General features: G+C 51.1%; 2 protein-coding genes across 3 annotated transcripts; one reads left to right on the top strand and one right to left on the bottom strand.

The window, feature by feature from the left end:
• The first annotated feature begins 3,239 nt into the window (after nucleotides 1–3,239).
• Nucleotides 3,240–6,172, top strand: NACC1 (nucleus accumbens associated 1, BEN and BTB (POZ) domain containing). Its single transcript, XM_006900785.1, has 5 exons — nucleotides 3,240–4,188; nucleotides 4,274–4,447; nucleotides 5,213–5,318; nucleotides 5,432–5,529; nucleotides 5,907–6,172. The coding sequence occupies exons 1-5, from the start codon at nucleotides 3,240–3,242 to the stop codon at nucleotides 6,170–6,172; spliced, it is 1,593 nt and encodes a 530-aa protein (XP_006900847.1).
• A 9,259-nt stretch (nucleotides 6,173–15,431) lies between these two features.
• On the bottom strand, nucleotides 15,432–18,276 carry STX10 (syntaxin 10). Of its 2 annotated transcripts, none has more exons than XM_006900783.1 (8): nucleotides 18,242–18,276; nucleotides 17,842–18,011; nucleotides 17,618–17,712; nucleotides 17,476–17,538; nucleotides 15,978–16,085; nucleotides 15,777–15,883; nucleotides 15,589–15,683; nucleotides 15,432–15,508 (listed from the first exon to the last, which is right to left on the bottom strand). In XM_006900783.1, exons 1-8 carry the CDS (start codon nucleotides 18,274–18,276, stop codon nucleotides 15,432–15,434), a joined length of 750 nt encoding a protein of 249 aa, XP_006900845.1. The 2 variants fall into 2 exon arrangements, with proteins under 2 accessions (XP_006900845.1, XP_006900846.1); XM_006900784.1 differs by lacking the exon at nucleotides 17,476–17,538 and adding an exon at nucleotide 17,575 and having other exon boundaries at nucleotides 15,978–16,070; nucleotides 17,688–17,712.
• Nucleotides 18,277–18,556: the final 280 nt, after the last annotated feature.

Here is an 18,556-nt window from a genome sequence, read left to right as displayed (position 1 = left end):
GGTTTTTAAATTCAAGTGGGATAGACTCAAGATGAAATTTTGATTCCTAAGGATTTTATTTGACCTTCTTTAGCTTTAATTTGAACAAGGCATATGGTCTGTTGCACAATCAGCACCTGGCTTAGTTTTCACTGCTAACATTGAACTTCCCTAACAATTCCTTCCACAGATTTAATCATTGTGATTCCTGTGCATACCATCAAGTGAAGTCCATGTGTATAGCCTGCATTTATGTTTCTTATAGAAATGAATTGCAGTGAATAAATCATCGATTCTATCATTCTGTCCCCAGCCTTCTTTCTGCCATCAAGTCCATATTTTCCGATAACTGATCCTTCTTGTCACAGCCAGAAAACATGGTTTCTTCCCTCTTTGGCCTTCACTGCTTCCACTCATCTGCTTTTTCTAAATGGATTGTTATTGTTGTTGTTGTTAACTGCCGTCGAGTCCTAGGCGACTCATAGCGACCCTATGAAGGAGAGTCCTCAACGCTTGGGTGCCTTTCATCCTCTCTCCAGGTTCATAGGGTTTCCGGAGGCAAGCTATTTATGGAAGTGGATGCCACTCCTCCTTCCAAGCTTGTTTTAATCAGGGAGCTCCACCCCACTCTCTGGATTACCTATTCTAAATATTTCATATGATTGGCTTCTTCCATTGAGCATGTCTGAGAGGGCTCTGTGTGTGTTGTAGCTGGTATGTAGCTTGTGCTTTTTTATGGCTGTGTAAAAAATGTTCTATCCATTTACCAGATAATGAAATTTTAGTTGTTTCTACTATTACTGTAATTAGTGCTGTGGATATTAATGTATAATTTGTATGTGGACATGTATTTTCACTTCTGTGTGTATATATATAGCAGTGAAATTGTTGGGTCATATGATTATTCTAATTGTAACTTTTTGAGGAACCATGAAACTTTTCAGCTCCAACAGCCTTGAAGGGTTCATTTCACATTCTCATATCTTTTCAACACTTGTTATTATCTGATCTTTTCATTGTAGTCATCCTAGGGAAGGTATATTTTGTTTTATATTAGATTTGCATTTTCCTCAGGACTGTAGATGGTCTTTTTTGTGTAATATCAGAGGTTTTTAATGATTCCTTTGAGGAGGCCTGGTAGCCCAATGTTTGAGTGCTTGACTGCTAACCTGAAAGAATTGGTTTGAACCTACTAGCCACTCCGTGGGAGAAAACTATGGCTTCCATAAAGACAACAGCTTTGGTTTAACCAACCAACCAACATATGGGGTAGTTAGTTTTACTCTGTCTGATAAGGTTGTGTAAAAGGAGGAGCAAAGGCAAGGGACAGCCATATCTAAGCTCTACTAATTCCACAAGGCAGAATTGCCCCTTCAACAGAATCCGCAACACAAAAGTCATTCCATCAGGGAGCTCTGGTGGCCTAGTGGTAAGGAGCTGCAACTAAGAGGCGCACGGTTCGAATCCACCAGATGCTCTGCCGGGGAAGGAGGGACAATCTCCTCCTGTACCAGTCAGATCTGATTTGATGGTACACTCACACAAAAATAGTAAAATAAAAATTAAAAAAAAAAAAGTCATTCCATCAACAATCCTACTGCTCAACTGGGCCCAAAATCTGTTGCAATAGCTACACAGACCTCACAGAAACATATTCACATTTATGAGTTTTATTAGGGTTGTTATTGTTGTGTACTCAGAGTCAGAACCGACCCATAGCTGACCCTCCAGCGGGTTTTCAGAGGCAGTTAATCACATGGGAAGAGACTGTCCATCCTTCTCCCAAGGAGCAGCTGGTGGCCACAAACTGAGGCTTTGGGATTACAGTGCAGCTTCTAATTCAGAGCTCCCTATTAAGGAGGTTAACAGGTTAAAATTTAAGTTGGCAAGAGGGTGAAGTGTCTGAAGCTTGCTTGCAGGCCCTCCAGCCTTCACCCTTGCAGGCTTTAGGCTAGTGTTACAAAGCTTTTAGTCCTGCCAGTTAAGACATCTCTCCCCTGTCCTCCAGCAAGCTGGGGTGAAGTTCTGAGGCAGCAGTCCTAGGTGAGCTCCGCCTCACGCCAAAGCTCTGGCTCCTGCTGCAGTGGCGGCTGCTGCTGCTCTCTTGTAGGCCCTGGTTGAAGAATCTCGGGCCCCAAAAGACACACATGCTGCACTTTCTGTTTCCTCTTTACTGGTAGTGAGCTTCCCAAATTGCTGCTGCTGAACCTCTTGATTTTAAACCTGGTGGAATGACAAAACTAGCCAGTCGCCTGCTGGATAGACTAACACATTCTATTTATATGCTCCTGCCCAGCCATGTGGCAAAGTCAAGGCACTGGCCTAGAAAAGCCATTTTGAACCATAGACCCCGAGATTGCAGATTATTATTAGTTGGGCCCAATGCACCAGCAAGAATTTGAGTATCCAGCACTTGGTGATTGAGGGCCATGTTCAGATGCAGCCATGAACAGTTAGAGGACTGTGTCCTCCTGGTATTTCCTGGCTGTGTCCCTCGGACCTTGTCCATGTGATGTCCTTACAATACCCCCAAACGTCTGCGCTTGAGTAGATTTCCAATCATAACAACCTCCATCAGGTTTCCAAGGCTGCAGATCTTTATGGGAGGAACTTCCCATTTTTCTTCTGCAGAGCAGAGCAGCTGGGGGATTCAAACCGCCAACCTTTCAGTTAGGAAAGTATATCACCAGGACTTCTTGATACTATAGTTCATGATCTTACTTTACCCTCGCTGTCATTCTGCTGTCACCCCCTGACTGTTCAGGCAGGTAGGTCTCAGTGTGCCTGGCCCTCCCACCTGCAGAGCACAGCCTGATGGCTGACCTTACTAGTAACAGGTGGTCGGATACTGTTGAGTCAGGTCCCACTCACAGCAACCCCATGAACACCCAGTAGTGTAGAACTAAGCTCTGTAAGCATTGGCCGTGGCTGGGTAGTTTCATTGTTTTAAACATCAAGCCTTTCTCCTGAGGTACCACTGAGTGACCTATCATCCGAGTGTGTTGTCTGTTTGCACCACTTGGACTCTGAGCTTTTTAGTTGTATGTCATGAAGAGTTAGCCCATACCAAGCGCAGGGAGCAGCTGTGGGCTTTTTACAGCCCCGATGTGGATCGTGCTGTGAGCCTGGCTCTGCTCCTGCAGGTGGGGTCTCTGAGCTGGGCTGAGTGTGCACGTTGCTTCTCCACAAGATGAGCTCGAGCACAGGCTTCCTCTCACTGGCCCATCTCTGTCTCTCCCGCTCCCTGTGCAGCAGCCGCCATGGCCCAGACCCTGCAGATGGAGATCCCCAACTTTGGCAACAGCATCCTGGAGTGCCTCAATGAGCAGCGGCTGCAGGGCCTGTACTGTGATGTGTCAGTCGTGGTCAAGGGCCACGCCTTCAAGGCCCACCGGGCCGTGCTGGCCGCCAGCAGCTCCTACTTTCGGGACCTGTTCAACAGCAGCCGGAGCGCTGTGGTGGAGCTACCGGCGGCCGTGCAGCCCCAGTCCTTCCAGCAGATCCTCAGCTTCTGCTACACGGGCCGACTCAGCATGAACGTGGGCGACCAGTTCCTGCTCATGTACACGGCTGGCTTCCTGCAGATCCAGGAGATCATGGAGAAGGGCACAGAATTCTTCCTCAAGGTGAGCTCCCCAAGCTGTGACTCGCAGGGCCTGCACGCCGAAGAGGCCCCATCTTCCGAGCCACAGAGCCCCGTGGCGCAGACATTGAGCTGGCCGGCCTGCAGCACCCCCCTGCCTCTTGTGTCTCGGGTGAAGACAGAGCAGCAGGAGTTGGACTCAGTGCAGTGCACTCCGGTGGCCAAGCGGCTGTGGGACAGCAGCCAGAAGGAAGCAGGGGGCGGGGGCAGCAATGGCAGTCGCAAAATGGCCAAGTTCTCTACACCAGACCTGGCTGCCAGCCGGCCAGTCCAGCAGGCCCCAGTAGTGGCAGCGGCCCAGCCAGCTGGGGTGGCTGTGGCTGTGACGGCTGGGACCGGACCGCCGGCTGGAGGTGCCCCTGCAGCTGGGGCCGTGGTGAGTGGGCCCTGCACGTCAGAGCGGACCAGCCCTGGTACCTCGAGTGCCTACACCAGCGACAGCCCTGGTTCCTACCACAATGAGGAGGATGAGGAGGAGGATGCGGGTGAGGAGAGCATGGACGAGCAGTACCGGCAGATCTGCAACATGTACACCATGTACAGCATGATGAATGTCGGCCAGGCAGGTGAGGCACTGGTGCTGACCGGCCTTGGCCAGCCTTCCTCCCTGCACCCTCCACCCCAACACCCATACTGCCTCTCTCTCCCCAGCTGAGAAGGTGGAGGCACTCCCAGAGCAGGTGGCCCCTGAGTCCCGGAATCGCATCCGAGTACGGCAAGAGCTGGCATCCCTCCCTGCTGAGCTCATCAACCAGATCGGCAACCGCTGCCATCCCAAGCTGTACGATGAGGGTGACCCCTCTGAGAAGCTGGAGCTGGTGACAGGTGGGCCCGGAGTTCTGTATCGGTGGGAGTCAAGAGCCAGGCTGCCGCACACTTGACTGACCTAGGGCAGCAGACACCCCTTAGCACCTTGGTTTCCTTGTCTGGTAGTGCAGCCTTGGCAGGGATGTCGATGGAGTAAATGAATTGATGCACGTCAAAGTCTGGGGGCCGAGGGACATGTTGGGAGCCTCAGTGAGAACTGTTCGGATGTGGGGAGTAGGTTAGCTGCTGTGTGCACCGGCTTTGAGGAGACCACGTCACTGCAATTATGGGAGCTCTGATAGCACTCTCCGTTGGTGGTTCAAATCCACCAACAGTTCCACCAGAAACAGATGAGTTCTCACCTCCTATGTGGTTTACAGCCTCTGAAAACTGGCTGGAAGGTCAGCTGTGAATCATTCTAGCTCAACAGCAGTGAGTTTGGAGTTTGAATTTCGAAGTTAAGAATTAGCCTTTCTCGTCCATCGCCGGCTCCCCACTGAATCGCCATACACCTCAGCTGCCGCCTCTTCCTTGGGCAGGTCGGGGATGGGGGATGTATGGGTAACAGCTGTGGATGTGAAGAATGTGCCAGGGGCCGGCATTCACACTGATGTGACACCACCATTTCCTCTGGAGTGAGTGCCACAGGGCATCAGGATGAGGTCGTCTTGCCCACCCGCTGGGATGAAGAGGTCGAGAGCCTGGGAAGAATGTTTCCGAGGCCTGCAGGGTGGGAACGGTGGTGGGTCACTGGGCCTGCGTCATCGTTGGTCTCTTTTCTAGGCACCAATGTGTACATCACGAGGGCGCAGCTCATGAACTGCCACGTCAGCGCAGGCACGAGGCACAAGGTTCTGCTGCGGCGGCTCCTGGCCTCCTTCTTTGACCGGTGAGGCCCTTCAGAGTCCCAGGCTGAGGGAGTGAAGTTCCTCCCCCCTGAACCCCTGGAGGATCCTCCCACCACTGGGTGTACTGACTCCCCATCCTCACCCTCACCCCCAGGAACACGCTGGCCAACAGCTGTGGCACCGGCATCCGCTCTTCCTCCAACAACCCCAGCCGCAAGCCCCTGGACAGCCGTGTCCTCCACGCCGTCAAGTGTGAGTGTGACATCTGCTGGGGGTGGGCTCTGACTCTGGGGTGTGGCTCTCTGGAACTGGGGGGTAAGAACAAGTTGAGGGTGAATCTCAGCGTGTTAGGAAGAGTGCTATGACTTGTTAGAGACTTGTGGAGGGACCCAGGAGAAGCTAGAAGGATGTCTCACTCCGGGCAGCAAGCTCAGGAAGTGGCCTGGCAAGCCGACGGGTGGTCATTGACCATGCTGTTTGTATGATCTAATCCAAACCCCACATCCCACGTGCCGCACCGTCAGGCTCAGATGAGCCTGACGTGCCTTAGTGCCCTGCCCACCACCAGGGAGGCCAGGCTCCCCACCTGCTCCTGGCTGAACCCCACTCCCCTCCTGCTCTACCCACAGACTACTGCCAGAACTTTGCTCCCAACTTCAAGGAGAGTGAGATGAATGCCATCGCGGCTGACATGTGCACCAATGCCCGCCGCGTCGTGCGCAAGAGCTGGATGCCCAAGCTCAAGCTGCTCAAGGCTGAGGGTGACGCCTACACGACCTTCATCAGCGACATGGGCAAGATAGAGCCGGATATGATGGGTGTGGAGCACGGCTTCGAGACGGCCAGCCAGGCCAGCCATGATGGGGACGCTGGCCCCTCCGCCGATGCCCTGTAGTAACCTCACCCGATCCTCCCCTCTGAGCCGTCACACACTCCCCCTCCCTCCACACCCGCCCGCCCACCCATCATCCTGGTCACGAGCTACTGTCTGCCCCTCCCCAGGACCTGTGGGGGTGCTGCATGCTCCCAGCCCCTCTGCCTCCCTATCCCACCCCCTGGTCTCCAAACCTGCATCACCCACCCAAGGAGGGCTGAGAGAGGGGGGCAGGTGGTGTGCAGTTTGCGTTGCCTTTTTAAACACACACTTGTGCACAGTTGGGGAGCATTTGCTCTCCCTCTCCTAATCCCTCGCCAGGCCAGGCATAGGGAGGGACTGGCCTGGGGAGCTCGAGAAGGTCCCTCACCCAGACCCAGAGCCCCTTGGTGGAAGCTTTCTCAGCTTCTGCCCCTCACTACAGCCCTTTTGGACTCAAAGGGGCCTGGGTTCTCAGGACCCCTCTCGACACCACCTCCCAGTGCTTCCACATTTCCAAAAGCGCCTTCCTGTTTGCTCGTCTGTCCCTGCGCCTAGGGGCTGGGGTAGGCGAGGCCATGGGGAATGTCTGTTTTACAGCAGAGGCTCCGATATCCCATGACTGGATGAAGGTGGCAAGCAGTGGTGGGCCCAACACCCTTCTCCCACAAGATGCTCAGCCTCTCTGCTGCCCCCATCAGTCCCCTGGGTCCCTAGAGAGGCAGGTCCTGAGTGAGGGGACTCTTGGGGGCAACTGCGGGGCTTTGGGAGAGAGGACAAGTTTCCAGGGCTCATTGAGAGTGTGGGTGTGTGTGTGTGCACGTGAGTATGCGTGTAGGTTTTGCTTTTAAAAAAATATGAAGCTATAAGAGGCACTAGGACCAGGGTTGAACCAAGGGGAGCAGGGCTGGGAGTCGCTACCCCTCCCTCACTTCCCCTGACCCCGCCCTCCAGCCAGGCTCCTAGCCCCCTCCCCCTGTACATACTTTTTAAAAATTTTCTTAGCTAATGAAATATTGAAGTATAAGATTCCTTTTATTTTTCAAACCAATGGGACTGTGTCTGATGATCCCCCTGTGGTCCCTGCGGGCCATGGTAGGCAGGATGGGGCTGGAGACAGCAGGTGGGGTGTGTGCCTGTGTGTGAGTGTGGGTGCGAATTTCTTTGGTGGGCCCCAGCCCAGTGCTACCTGGACTCCTGTGGTTCTGACTGGCTCTTCCTTCACCCCTCTGCTCCCATACACACAGGGATACAGTTTAAGGGTGCCCCTGGCCTTGGTGGTTGGCTGAGCCCCGCCCCATGGGACCAGGGTAGGGCAGGACCCATTTCCATTGTTGGCAGTTGTCCTAAGGCTCTCTCTCATCATTCCTCTCTCTTTCTCTCTTTCATATATTCGGGTCCTTTCACAATTCCATTTTTGTTTGTAGCCCTTGTCCTCCCCTCTCCTCTCCGGCCTCCGCTCTTCCCTGCCCCCAAGTGACCCTTCATGCGGGCCAAGGAAGAGAGGGATAGCCCCAGGGACCCTTGGGGTCTGATTTGGAGGTAGGCCTCCCCCCGACGCCCCACCCCCAGTGGGTCACTGTTAACATCTGCTTGTTGCATGGGGGGGTGTCAGGGCCAGCTGGGGTCCCATTGTGGTTTTCCTGGCCCCGCCCCCAGCACCTTAGCTCCTAGCCGGCCCCTGAGTGTGTGTGGAGGGGACTCGACACCCCCAGCTAAAGCACAAGCACCTTAATCACACCTCCCACCCATAGGTCCCAGCCCTGACACCCCTACACCCAGCATTGATCCCAAAGCACAATATCCTGGTCACTTGGCAGAAGCAGTGCCCACTGACCGAGGCCGAGGGGGCGCAGGTGGGCTGGGGCTCCAGTCGCCCCAGGAGGAAGCAGGAGCTCTCAGGCACTCCCCTCCTTCCAGGCCTTAGTAGGGGGGCCCCGGCTCTCTGGGACTGGGGTATTCTCCCTCCCCACCCCCTTGTCCTGGGCAGACCCCTGCCCAGCCCCTCCTGCCTTTCCCTGAGGTGGGGTTTTCCCCTGTAACTCCTTCAGCACCCTGTAGTCCAGGGGTAGGTGGCAATCTGCTGGCTCCCTAGGACTTCGTGGTGGTTTGGGGAGGGATTGAGGTGAGGGGCCGGGCAGGGGTGCAGGGGAGGAAACTCCCCACCAGGAGAGCCAAAGACAGGGTTGTGCCTTACCCCAGGAGCCACCCCTGCACCCGTCCCTGTCCCCTCCTTCCTCCCTCCGGGCGGCCTGCCACTTTCCTTCTCTTCCCCCTGCCCTGCTCTGAGCTGCATGATTCCCCACCCGGGGCAGCGGGGAAGAGTCCAAATGGAAAATAATCAACAAGAAATGACTGGGGCCCCTCCGCTTCTCGGCCGCCCATGCCCCTTTCACGCAGGACAGACCACTTGTCCTGTCCTCTGCGTGAAGTGCCAACGCCCTCCCCCCCTGGGCCGAGCCCCACCTCTCTCCCCAACCCCTAAGTGAGATTGCACATTAACTACTGTAAGAGGGGTGGCACTGGGAAATGTGAACCATGAGAACGTCAGTGATACTGATGAGGAAAAAATAAACTAAACGCCTTTGTAACAGCCCTGCTGCATGCTGCTCACTGGGACTTGGTGTGGCTGCCTGGGAAGGGACGTGGACTTGGTGTGGCCGCCTGGGAAGGGATGTGCATGGCTCCCCCAATAGCACACAGGGACCTCCTCTTCGGACCCCACGTCAGAGGGCTTCACACTGAACAGCAGGGATGACGGAACCTGTCACCCTGAGCTGGGGTACGAAGTTCCTCTTCAGATGGTGAAGGTGACATTGAGATGTGCAGCTTCTGGTGCAAACACAAGGATGTCCTTAACATCCTTTCACACAGTCTGCTCCAAGTCAGCCGTCCTTGTCACAACCCCAGTGCTCCTAGGTGTCAAAAGAAGCAACATCAGAGTGAAAAGTCAACTGGTCAGAATATCCAGAGCACAGGGAGGGAGGGGAGAGCTGTAGGGGCCTAAGGGTGTGAGAGGAGAAGCCACTGATATGCCTGAGGACCCCACCCATTCAGACTTGAGTGAAATGGGAATATTTACCTGTCTTTTTCACCAAGTCAAAAAGATCTTCACTGAGATGGAGAAGGATCCTTCATCTCAGCCCACCTGGGTCACCTCTGTGGGAGGCAGGTACTACTGCAGACACTGAGGATGAGGATAATCAGGTAACGAGCCAATTAAAAGGTGAACTGAGCCTGCCCTGGTTACGTAGTGCTGCCGTAAAGCTGCGGGAGAAAGATGGCCAGTCTCCCATGCAATTTACTGCCTCTGAGAACCTGCTGGAGGATCAGCTATGGGTCCTTTCCAACTCAGTGGAACACAACAGCCATAAAGATGCCACCAGGAAAAAAGCTCACTGGCTGAAGGTGGGGGAAGACCCTTGAATCCTTACAGCTTCTCAGCTCCCTTACCATGTAGTCTGACGTAAGACCACCTTACACCAGTAGGGAGCTCCGGTGGCCCAGTCCACAGAGAGCTGCACCAAAGGTTGCATGCCTGCCTCTCTAAGAGTTCAAATCCACCAGCGCATAGCCCTTTCTGTGCAGTTTACAGTTTCTGAAAAGTAGTTGTAGGCTCAGCTGGATATGTTTCCATTTGATGGCAATGAGGTGTTTGGTTTGGTTTTTTGCAAATATTTACCTTCCTCCCTCAACATTTTTTTATTTCATTCATTTTATCGCACATTTTCATCCAGGCCACTTTGCAATGCACCTCTTGTTCCAGATTGTTGTCTTACATATAATGCCTAGTCATATATTCCTTTTAAACAGTTCTTTGCCTCACTTGTTCCAACACAGTGTTCGTTATCCAATCTTTTCCTGCTCTCCCCCTAAACCCCCACATCAACCCTATTTTAACAGCAGTGTTATGCAATATTTTTTCTTTTGTGCTTTAGGCTTTTTTAATACAGAATTACAATAGGTGTTATGTGCCATTAAGTCGCCTGCAACCCATAGTGACCCTATGTACAGCAGCTCTGAACCCTGCTTGCCCTGAGCCAGTCTCACCAACCCTCACTGCCACAGTTACTATATCAATCCATCTCATACTGGGTCTTCGTCTCCAGTGTGGTCCCTCTGTCTTTCCAAGCATGTTGTCCTTCAAGGACCAGTCTCTCCTGGCCACATGCCCAAAGTATGTGAGACGGAGCTTCAAAATCCTAGCCTCCAGGGAGCTCTGGTGGCCTAGTGGCAAGAAGCTGCACTGCAATCCCAGAGGCACGCTGTACAAACCCACCAGATGCTCTGCTGGAGAAAGGGGCAATCTCCTCCTGTACCAGTTGGATCCAATTCAATGGTACACAACAAGATGACAGAAAAAAAAAAAATTCCTAGCCTCCAAGAAGAAACTAGGTTTCACCCTCTCCAAGACAGACTTAATTATTTTCTTTGCGGTCCATGGTGTATTAGACTCCTCTAGCACCACAATTTGAAGATACTGATTCCTCTGTCATCCTTAGTCATTGCCCAGCTCTCTGATGGATAGCAAGTAATTGTGAAGACCATAACCTGGATTAGGTGCACCTTTATCTCTAGACTGACACTGTTGCTTTTCAGTACTCTGGAGAGGTCCTTGGCGGCAGATGATGCTAAGAGTGTTGATTATGGAGCTGAGCAAGCTGTAATTGTTAACCTCAGTCTTTTCTCCGTCTATCGTGGTACTGCCAATTGGTCCAGTGGTGAGAATCTTTGTCTTCTTTATGTTGCGCTTCAATTCATATTGAAGACTACAGTCCTTGACCTTCTGCAGCAAGCGCTTCACATCCTCTTCAGTTTCAGCAAGCAAGGTTATGTCATCTGCATAACGTAGGTTGTTGAGGCTTCCTCCAATTCTGATGCCACATTCCTTCTCATAAAATCCCAGCCTCCCAAATGATGTTCTGCATATAGGCTGGGAAAGTATGGAGACAGGATTCACCCCTGACACACTCCTTTCCTGATTTTGAACCAAGCAGTGTTTCCCTGTTTTGTTCTGAGGACTGCTGCAAGGTCCAAGTATAGGTTTCACATAAGCACAATCAAGTGTTTTGAGATTCCCATTTTCTCAAGGTTAGCCACAATTTTTTTGTGTTGCACACAATCAAATGCCTTTACATAGTCAATGAAACACAGAAAGACAGTTCTTTGCTTTCTGCCAAGATCCATCTGACATTGGCAATAATGTCTCTAATGCCAGGACCTCTTCTAAATCCAGCTTGTACCAGCTTGTATTTCTGGTAGATCTCTGTCAATGTACTGTTTCAGTTGTCTCTGGATAATCTTAAGCAGGATTTTGCTAGTGTGTGATATTAGTGATAATTGCTTGATAATTTCCACACTGTCAGGTCACCTTTTTTTTGGAATGGGAATAAATATGGATCTCTTCCAGAAAGTTGGCCAGGTAGTTGTCCTCAGATTTCTTGGCACAACCTGATGAGCACATCTAGGGTAGCATCTGTTTGTTGAAATATGTCAATTGGTATTCCATTAATTCTTGGGGTTTTATTTTTTTTCCCCCAAGTCCTTGAGAGTAGCCTGAATCTCCATCATCACTGCCTCTTAGTCATATTTTGTTTCTTGAAATTCTTTGTCAGCCAATTCTTTTTGGTACAATGACTCTGTATACCCCCTTCTATCTTCTAATGCTTCAGGAATCATTCAATATTCTGCCCATAGCATCCTTAAACATGGCAACTCACGGCTTGAATTTGTTCTTTAGTTCCTTCAGCTTAAGAAATGCTGAGCAAATTTGGCCCTTTTGATTTTCTGACTCTAGTTCCTTGCATATTTCATTATATTACTTTGCCTTGTCTTCCCAAGCTGCCCTTTGAAATCTGTTCAGCTCCTTAACTTCTTGATTTCTTCCCATTGCTTTGGCTTCTCTGCGCTCTAGTACAATATTCAGAGTCTCTTCTGACATCCAATTTCGTCTTCTGTCTTTGTAATGACCTTTTGCATTCTTCATGAATGATATTCTTGATATCTTCTCACAGCTTCTCTGGTCTTCGTTCATTAGTGCTCAAGGCCTCAAACCTGTTCCTGAGTTGTTTTTTAAATTCAGGTGGAATAGACTCAAGATGAAATTTATTTCTGTGGCTATGATTTAACCTTCTTGAGCTTTAATTTGAACTTGCATATGAGTAGTTGATGGTCCACTCCACAATCAGCACCTGGCCTGGTTTTCACTGCTGATATTGAACTTCTCCAACAATTCCTTCCACAGATGTACTCTATTGGATTCCTGTGTACACCATCAGGTGAAATCCATATGTATAGCCTGCATTTGTGTTTCTTATAAAAGGTATTTGCTATGAATAAATCATTAATTGCGCAGAATTCTATCATTCTATCCACAGCCTCATTTCTGTCGCCATATCCATATTTTCTGACTTCTGATCCCTCTTCTTGGTTCCCAACTTTCACATTCCAGTCATTCATTATTATGAATGCATCTTGGTTAAATGTTCGATTGATTTCTGACTGCAACAGTTTGTAGAAATCCTCTATTTCCTCCTCTTTGTTGAAGGGCGTAGGATTTTCAACACATTTGGGGAGGACAAAATACAATCCATCATAAGTATTATTTCAATAAGACTTGTCCCTTTTAAGGGAGCTCTGGTGGCTTAGTGTTAATGATTTGCGCTGCCAATGCAAAGGTACACAGTTCAAATCCACCAGCTGATCCACGGGAGAAAGATGAGCATTCTGCTCCTTGGAGGCAAGGATTCTGAGGCTTCATCGGACATACTTTAGGCATGTTGCAAGGAGGGACCAGTCCCTGGAGAGGGACGCCATGGTTGGAAGGGCAGAGGGACAGCACAGGAGAGGAAGACCCTCAATGAGATGGACTGATTCAGTGACTGGGGTGATGGGGGTAGGTGTGTCAGAGATGATAAGGTTGGCACAGGATAGAGCAGGTTTCAGAGATATTGTACACAGAGTTGCTAATGAATCACAAGCAACTTGATGGCACATAACAAGAACAACAAACAAAAACCAGTCTACTGCCTCTGAATACCCACTGGAACATCAGCTATGAATTGGTTCTGATTTAATGGTACAAAACAAGAAGTCCCTTTTTAGGGCTCCAACGTCCAGATTTGGTGGGCACACAGCGTTTAGGAGTTCTAATGGTGAAGGAAATGATTCATCAGACATAACAAGAATTCTGAGCCTGTAGGTAAAAGCAGGTATGGCATGTATCGTCAGAGCAATGTATACTCTAGATCCAGGAAGACTTAAGTATGGAAAGGTTAAGAGCAGTAAAACCACAATATTAATGGTTCTGTGTAAAAAAATTGGACGAGAAAGCCTAAAAGAATGGCAGCTTTATACCACCCCACATTTTACAGGGGCTTTACACACCTGATGCTTTAACGCTCAGGATAGAAACATCTGTGATGATGCCTTATGGTCATGCAGCAGTCCACAAAGCTGACGTGATAAAATGATGCACTGAGGAAGCTCTGGTGGCCTAGTAGCAAGAAGCTGCACTGCAATCCCAGAGGTGTGTGGTTCGAATCCGCCAGATGCTCTGCTGGAGGAGGAGGGACGATCTCCTCCTGTACCAGTCAGATCCAATTTGATGGTACACATACAAAAAAATAATAAAATTTTAAAAAAAATAATAAAAAGAGTGATGCACTGGAAAGAGGCTGCAGTGGGACCCAGCATTGCTCCTTAGAAATGAGTGCTAGGTCAGTCAGCAGCCAACTCCTCTTGCGGAAGTCGAGTTCCAGAACATGGGGTCCACCTTGTCCCAACCTCTAGACCAACTGCCGATCACTGTGCCTCCGAAGATCACGGCGCCCGCCAGCCCTGCACCCCTGTCTGCCCTGGGGCGCTCGTCTCCCTGGCGTAGGACCCCGTTACTAACTGCTGGAGCTGCTGCATGCTCCTGGGGACGGGGTTGATGAGGGTGGGGGGCTATGTGTACTGGACGGCGAAGAGGGCCTTGAAGCTGGGATACGCCCCAAGACCCGGGGAGATTGCACAGATGGTGATCAGCCTCAGTCTTGCAGTTTGGGGTCTAGTCATCCATCCTATTAGACACCAAAAAGAAGACTCAACAGGCAAACCGAAACTGAAAGTACCATCGTGAATTGTCTTCTCTTTTATCTGTCCTCAGAACATACACATCCTCTTGACCCACAGAGGGACCATGGTGCCAGTGGACATGTAAGGACAGACACATGGACATACTTAGCCCTGAAGCTACTAGAAGACTGAAAAGTCAAAGAACGGGTTCTCACCCTTGGCCAGGACTTTTCATAGCCTTCACTTCAGGCCCCAGATGAACCATTATTTAAAGAATCTTTTGTACTCCCTTCATAACTGAGTTAATACCCACTATGACCCTGACCCCTGTTCAGAAGTACACACAACTTCCTTTTTGTTCTGCTCTTTTCAAGTTTCTTGCAAATGCATCATCTGAGTGCTTCGTAGCTACTCAGGTTATTATATGGTTGTGAACCTAGACCAAGTGATTTGTGAAGAGTCAGCAATGGAGCAAGGCCTAATACTTAAAAACTAGGATGGCTTCAAGAGAGAAGATTGACTTTGGAGAAACAAACTCATAAAAGTCAGATATAAAAGCCTCCAAGTGTCAAGACATTTGAGAGGAATTTGAAGCTTCTTATAATAATATTTTTATAGTAAAAAAAAAAAAAATGAGTGCTAGACAAAACTCCACCTCTAAGAGATTACCTACCTGAGGTGAGAACCAATGGCCATGGAGGCTGACCTTTAGCAACTGCAGAACATTTGAAGTTTGGCATTTTCAGTAGTTGTAGTAGTAAGTAAATCACCCATTATGAAAACCAAGAAATAAAATTTTGTGTCATAAATTGACCACTGAATTTCCTCACACACATATACAACCTGGACCAGCTTGTACAATCAAAGCCCTCTGGAAAGGATATTTTGTCCAAGGATAAAGTTGAGAGTCAGCACACCGTTTGATACAAATATATATAAAAAGGCTGGGACTTTATTTCCACATTGGCACTGATACAAGGCACACAGGCAAATTTCGGCTTTGGGATGCTGGAGACAGCACTGGGGAAGGGGGTAGATGAAGTGTCCTTACCTCCACCCCCACCTAAGCACACTGTGGGGTCCTGGGTGGGTTTCCCTGTCACCCACAGGTCCCACTGAGTCTGGATGAGAGCCTACATGGGCAGGTGCAGCCCCCTCCCCAGAGGGAAAGGCTCTGCCAAGCTCTAAAGTGCTTGGTGGTTCCCCCAACTGGAGGGACCAGCCCCCCAGAGGAGGGCCTGGGTTAGAGAGCGAAGAGCAGGATCAGGACCAGCAGAAGCACCCCCAGCAGTACCACGATGGCACACCACTGCCGGCGGTCTGGTGGAGAGAGGACCAGAGGTCACAGGAGATGGAGGACCACCCAGGGACCTTCAGGACCGGCCCTCCAGGGGACTCACCACTTGTCATGTGGGATACTCTGGCCATCTTCCTGAGGACTCCATCCATCCGGGAATGGATATGGTCCATCTCGTGAGCAAAAGCATCCAGCATGCTGCTGAGACCAGGCTGGAGTCAGCTCTAAAGGGCCTGGGTGCACCAGTGTGGCAAGAGCTCCGGCCCACCCTCCCCTGGGTCCTGTCCTCACATGCCCTGTTCATCCAGCTCTTCCCCAACTCGACCGGACATTTGTTTTAGGACCTGGATGCTGCCAGACACCATTTCAAGCTGTTGATCCTGTTGGTCCATGATCAGCTGCAGGGTAGAGGGGTGGGAGGTACTATGGGCAGGGTCCCCCAAGCTGCCGGCAGGTGCCCCACACTGAGGGCCTTCCACCATCCCCACAAACCTGCTGCGTAGCCTGTTCCTCCTCAGTGTACTGAGACAAGGCTGACACCGTGCTGGCATCCAGCAGATCACTGGGTGGCTTCAGAACAGCTGGCTTGTTCACCAGCATCTGTGGGGCCCAGAGCACAGGCTCAGGGAAGGACGCCAATGCACCAAAGGACAGATCCACATAGTCTCTGGTTCGAGACAGCCTGGGGTCTGAAAGCAGACCTTCCACTTACTAGCAAGGTGGACTTGAGCATGGCAATTGACTTTCTTATGCCTTAGATTCCTCATCTGTAAAATGAGGAGAGTCAAAAACTCTGCTTCCTGGGGACCTCTGGTGGCCTAATGGCAAGAAGCTGCACTGCAATCCCAGAGGTATGCAATTCAAATCCACCAGATGCTCTGCTAGAGAAGGAGGGGCAACTTCCTCCTGTACCAGTCAGATCCAATTTGATGGTACACACACAAAATAATAATATAAAAGAAAAAAGAAAAAAACAAACCCTGCTTCCTGGGAGTGGAGTATGGATTTAATGAATCAATCCATGAAAAGCTGCTAAAACAGTGCTCCTACACAGTTGGTTCTCAATGACTGTTGGCTTTTATTAATATTTCATTTTAACATTAATCCACGGAGGCAGATGAAGTCAGATGGTTTCAATCTGCAGACAGCCCTAGTTTAATTCTAGTTTCCACCACTTACAGCAGAAAAAAGATGGGCAATCTCCTCTCGGGCGATTTACTGCCTCTGAAAACCCACTGGAGGGTCAGCTATGGGTCGGTTCCGACTCAATGGCACACAACAACAATCACTTCCAAGGTGTGTGACCCCAGTCAAGTATCCTCTCCTCTCTTGTTCCTCAGCCCCTGCCTCCCCAGGCTAGGTGCGGCTGAGGACTCTACCAAACACTTAGCATGGGATCTGGACTGGCCTCGTGTTCAATAAAGGGAACAGTTACTTTGATGGTATGAACACAGGTATTTTAACATTTAGACTTTAATCCTCAAAATCTTGCCCAAGGACATTGCTATAGGATTCCAACCTGATGCAGGCATTATCCCCCCAGGATCAGACACACCACGGAGGGGGGGAAATATGAAAAGAGGGCATGGAGAAGACACTGGAAGTCTCGAGCAGCTCAGAGACCTGGTAAGCATGCACAAAGCAACGGGATACACATTCAGAGGCTGAATGCATGCGCTCTGAAGGCTCAGGAGCACGTGCAGAGAGGTGAAGTGAATACCTACCCCGGGAATGGCTACGCACAGAGCGAGCATGGAAGAAGAAAAAAAAAAAAACACGAGGCATATACACACGCACCGCACCCCTCACCCTGGAGAAACCAGTACACACCCACAGGGTAGGCAAGAGGGTACTTGAGCATACAAATACACAGAGGGCTCAGGTCTCACTTGGAGAGAGGCAATAAGTCAGGAGACAACTCCACACAGAGAGGGTGGTCTACGTACACAGGAGGCAGGGCCCCCCATAGATTCAGCAGGGGTTGCCTTACCTCTCTGTTATTCCTCTCTATGAAGGCTATGGCAGCGGGGCTGACCAAATGATCCCTCATTTCCTGGGGATGACGGCAGAGATGTCAGAGGTACAGAACCCTCAGCCTCCCCATGCTCACCATGCACAAGGTTGTTCCTCACCTGGACCTCCTCCCACATCCTCTCCACGAACACCTTTCTCTCATGCAAGTCACCAGCCGCGAGCTTGAACTTGCTGGGGTTGGCTTCCACGATGGGTGGGCAGCTAGTCAAGGGTCAAGGCCAGGGTCAGACAGCTCTTCACTCCCCCCAGCGCTCAACATCTCTGGGTGGTCTGGCTCCCATGCCACCTCCCCACCCACCCCCACCCCATCCTGCCAGGATATCGACAGTCTCCCCCAGATCTTCGAGGTCCCACTCGATGCTGCGCAGGCCATTCCGCAGCTCATTGGTCGTCCAGTCCAGCTCCTCGCGTCCGACCGCTGCTCCCTCCTGCAAGAGCTCGCACCAGCGCTGGTAGAGCCCCCGGGCCGTGTTCACAGCCTTCTGCACCTCGCTACGGGCAAAGGCACAGAGGCGTTGCGGAGGGCAGGTGGTCCCCTCGCCCGCCCCGTCTATAACCCCAAACGTGGAGCTGACTCTGCAGAACTTAGAACCCCCAGCAGAGTCCTCCTTTGCCCCGCCGCGGACCCCAACGGTCGTGCCCAGACTGCCTGGCAAATCGTGGCCGGCGCTCCGGGCACCGGCTGGCAGAAGGGCCGCGAACCTTCCTCCGCTGTCACTCACCCTCGGACTACAAAAAACGGGTCTTCGAAAGACATGTCACCCACTCACCCACCCTTCAGGCCGAACGCCCTCCCACTCCGGGCCTCCCAAGTTCCCTCCCTCCCTCGCTGGGAGGCGAACACACCGCCCACTTCGCTGTCATGTGACCCCAAACTACCGTTGAGAGCCAGGCCTCCAGAGAAGAAAGAAAGGCTTCCAAGAACCCCAAGTGCAGGCACTTCCGCCCTCCTCGGCCACTCTGTCGCCATTCTTGTTGTGGGCAGATGCGGCTTCCGGTGCGCATGCTCGCCCCCTCGCGTCCGCCTGGCCCTCCTG

This window comes from Elephantulus edwardii, unplaced genomic scaffold (genome assembly GCF_000299155.1).
Source record: "Elephantulus edwardii isolate Elephantulus edwardi_28Jun2011 unplaced genomic scaffold, EleEdw1.0 scaffold00296, whole genome shotgun sequence".
In the NCBI taxonomy this organism is placed as follows: domain Eukaryota; kingdom Metazoa; phylum Chordata; class Mammalia; order Macroscelidea; family Macroscelididae; genus Elephantulus; species Elephantulus edwardii.
The sequence above is the reverse complement of the archived record's forward strand: the minus strand, read 5'-3'. Positions and strand labels throughout refer to the sequence as shown.

Bases quoted from the DNA above. Each gene is read 5' to 3' on its own strand.
- NACC1 (XM_006900785.1), top strand. From the start codon at position 3,240: ATGGCCCAGACCCTGCAGATGGAGATCCCCAACTTTGGCAACAGCATC. The intron at 4,448-5,212 runs GTGGGCCCGGAG...TCTCTTTTCTAG, and splicing joins GAAGCTGGAGCTGGTGACAG to GCACCAATGTGTACATCACG. The intron at 5,530-5,906 runs GTGAGTGTGACA...CTCTACCCACAG, and splicing joins TGTCCTCCACGCCGTCAAGT to ACTACTGCCAGAACTTTGCT.
- STX10 (XM_006900783.1), bottom strand. From the start codon at position 18,276: ATGTCTTTCGAAGACCCGTTTTTTGTAGTCCGAGG. The intron at 16,086-17,475 runs GTAAGGCAACCC...TGGGCCCCACAG, and splicing joins TAGAGAGGAATAACAGAGAG to ATGCTGGTGAACAAGCCAGC. The intron at 15,509-15,588 runs GTGAGTCCCCTG...TCTCTCCACCAG, and splicing joins AGTATCCCACATGACAAGTG to ACCGCCGGCAGTGGTGTGCC.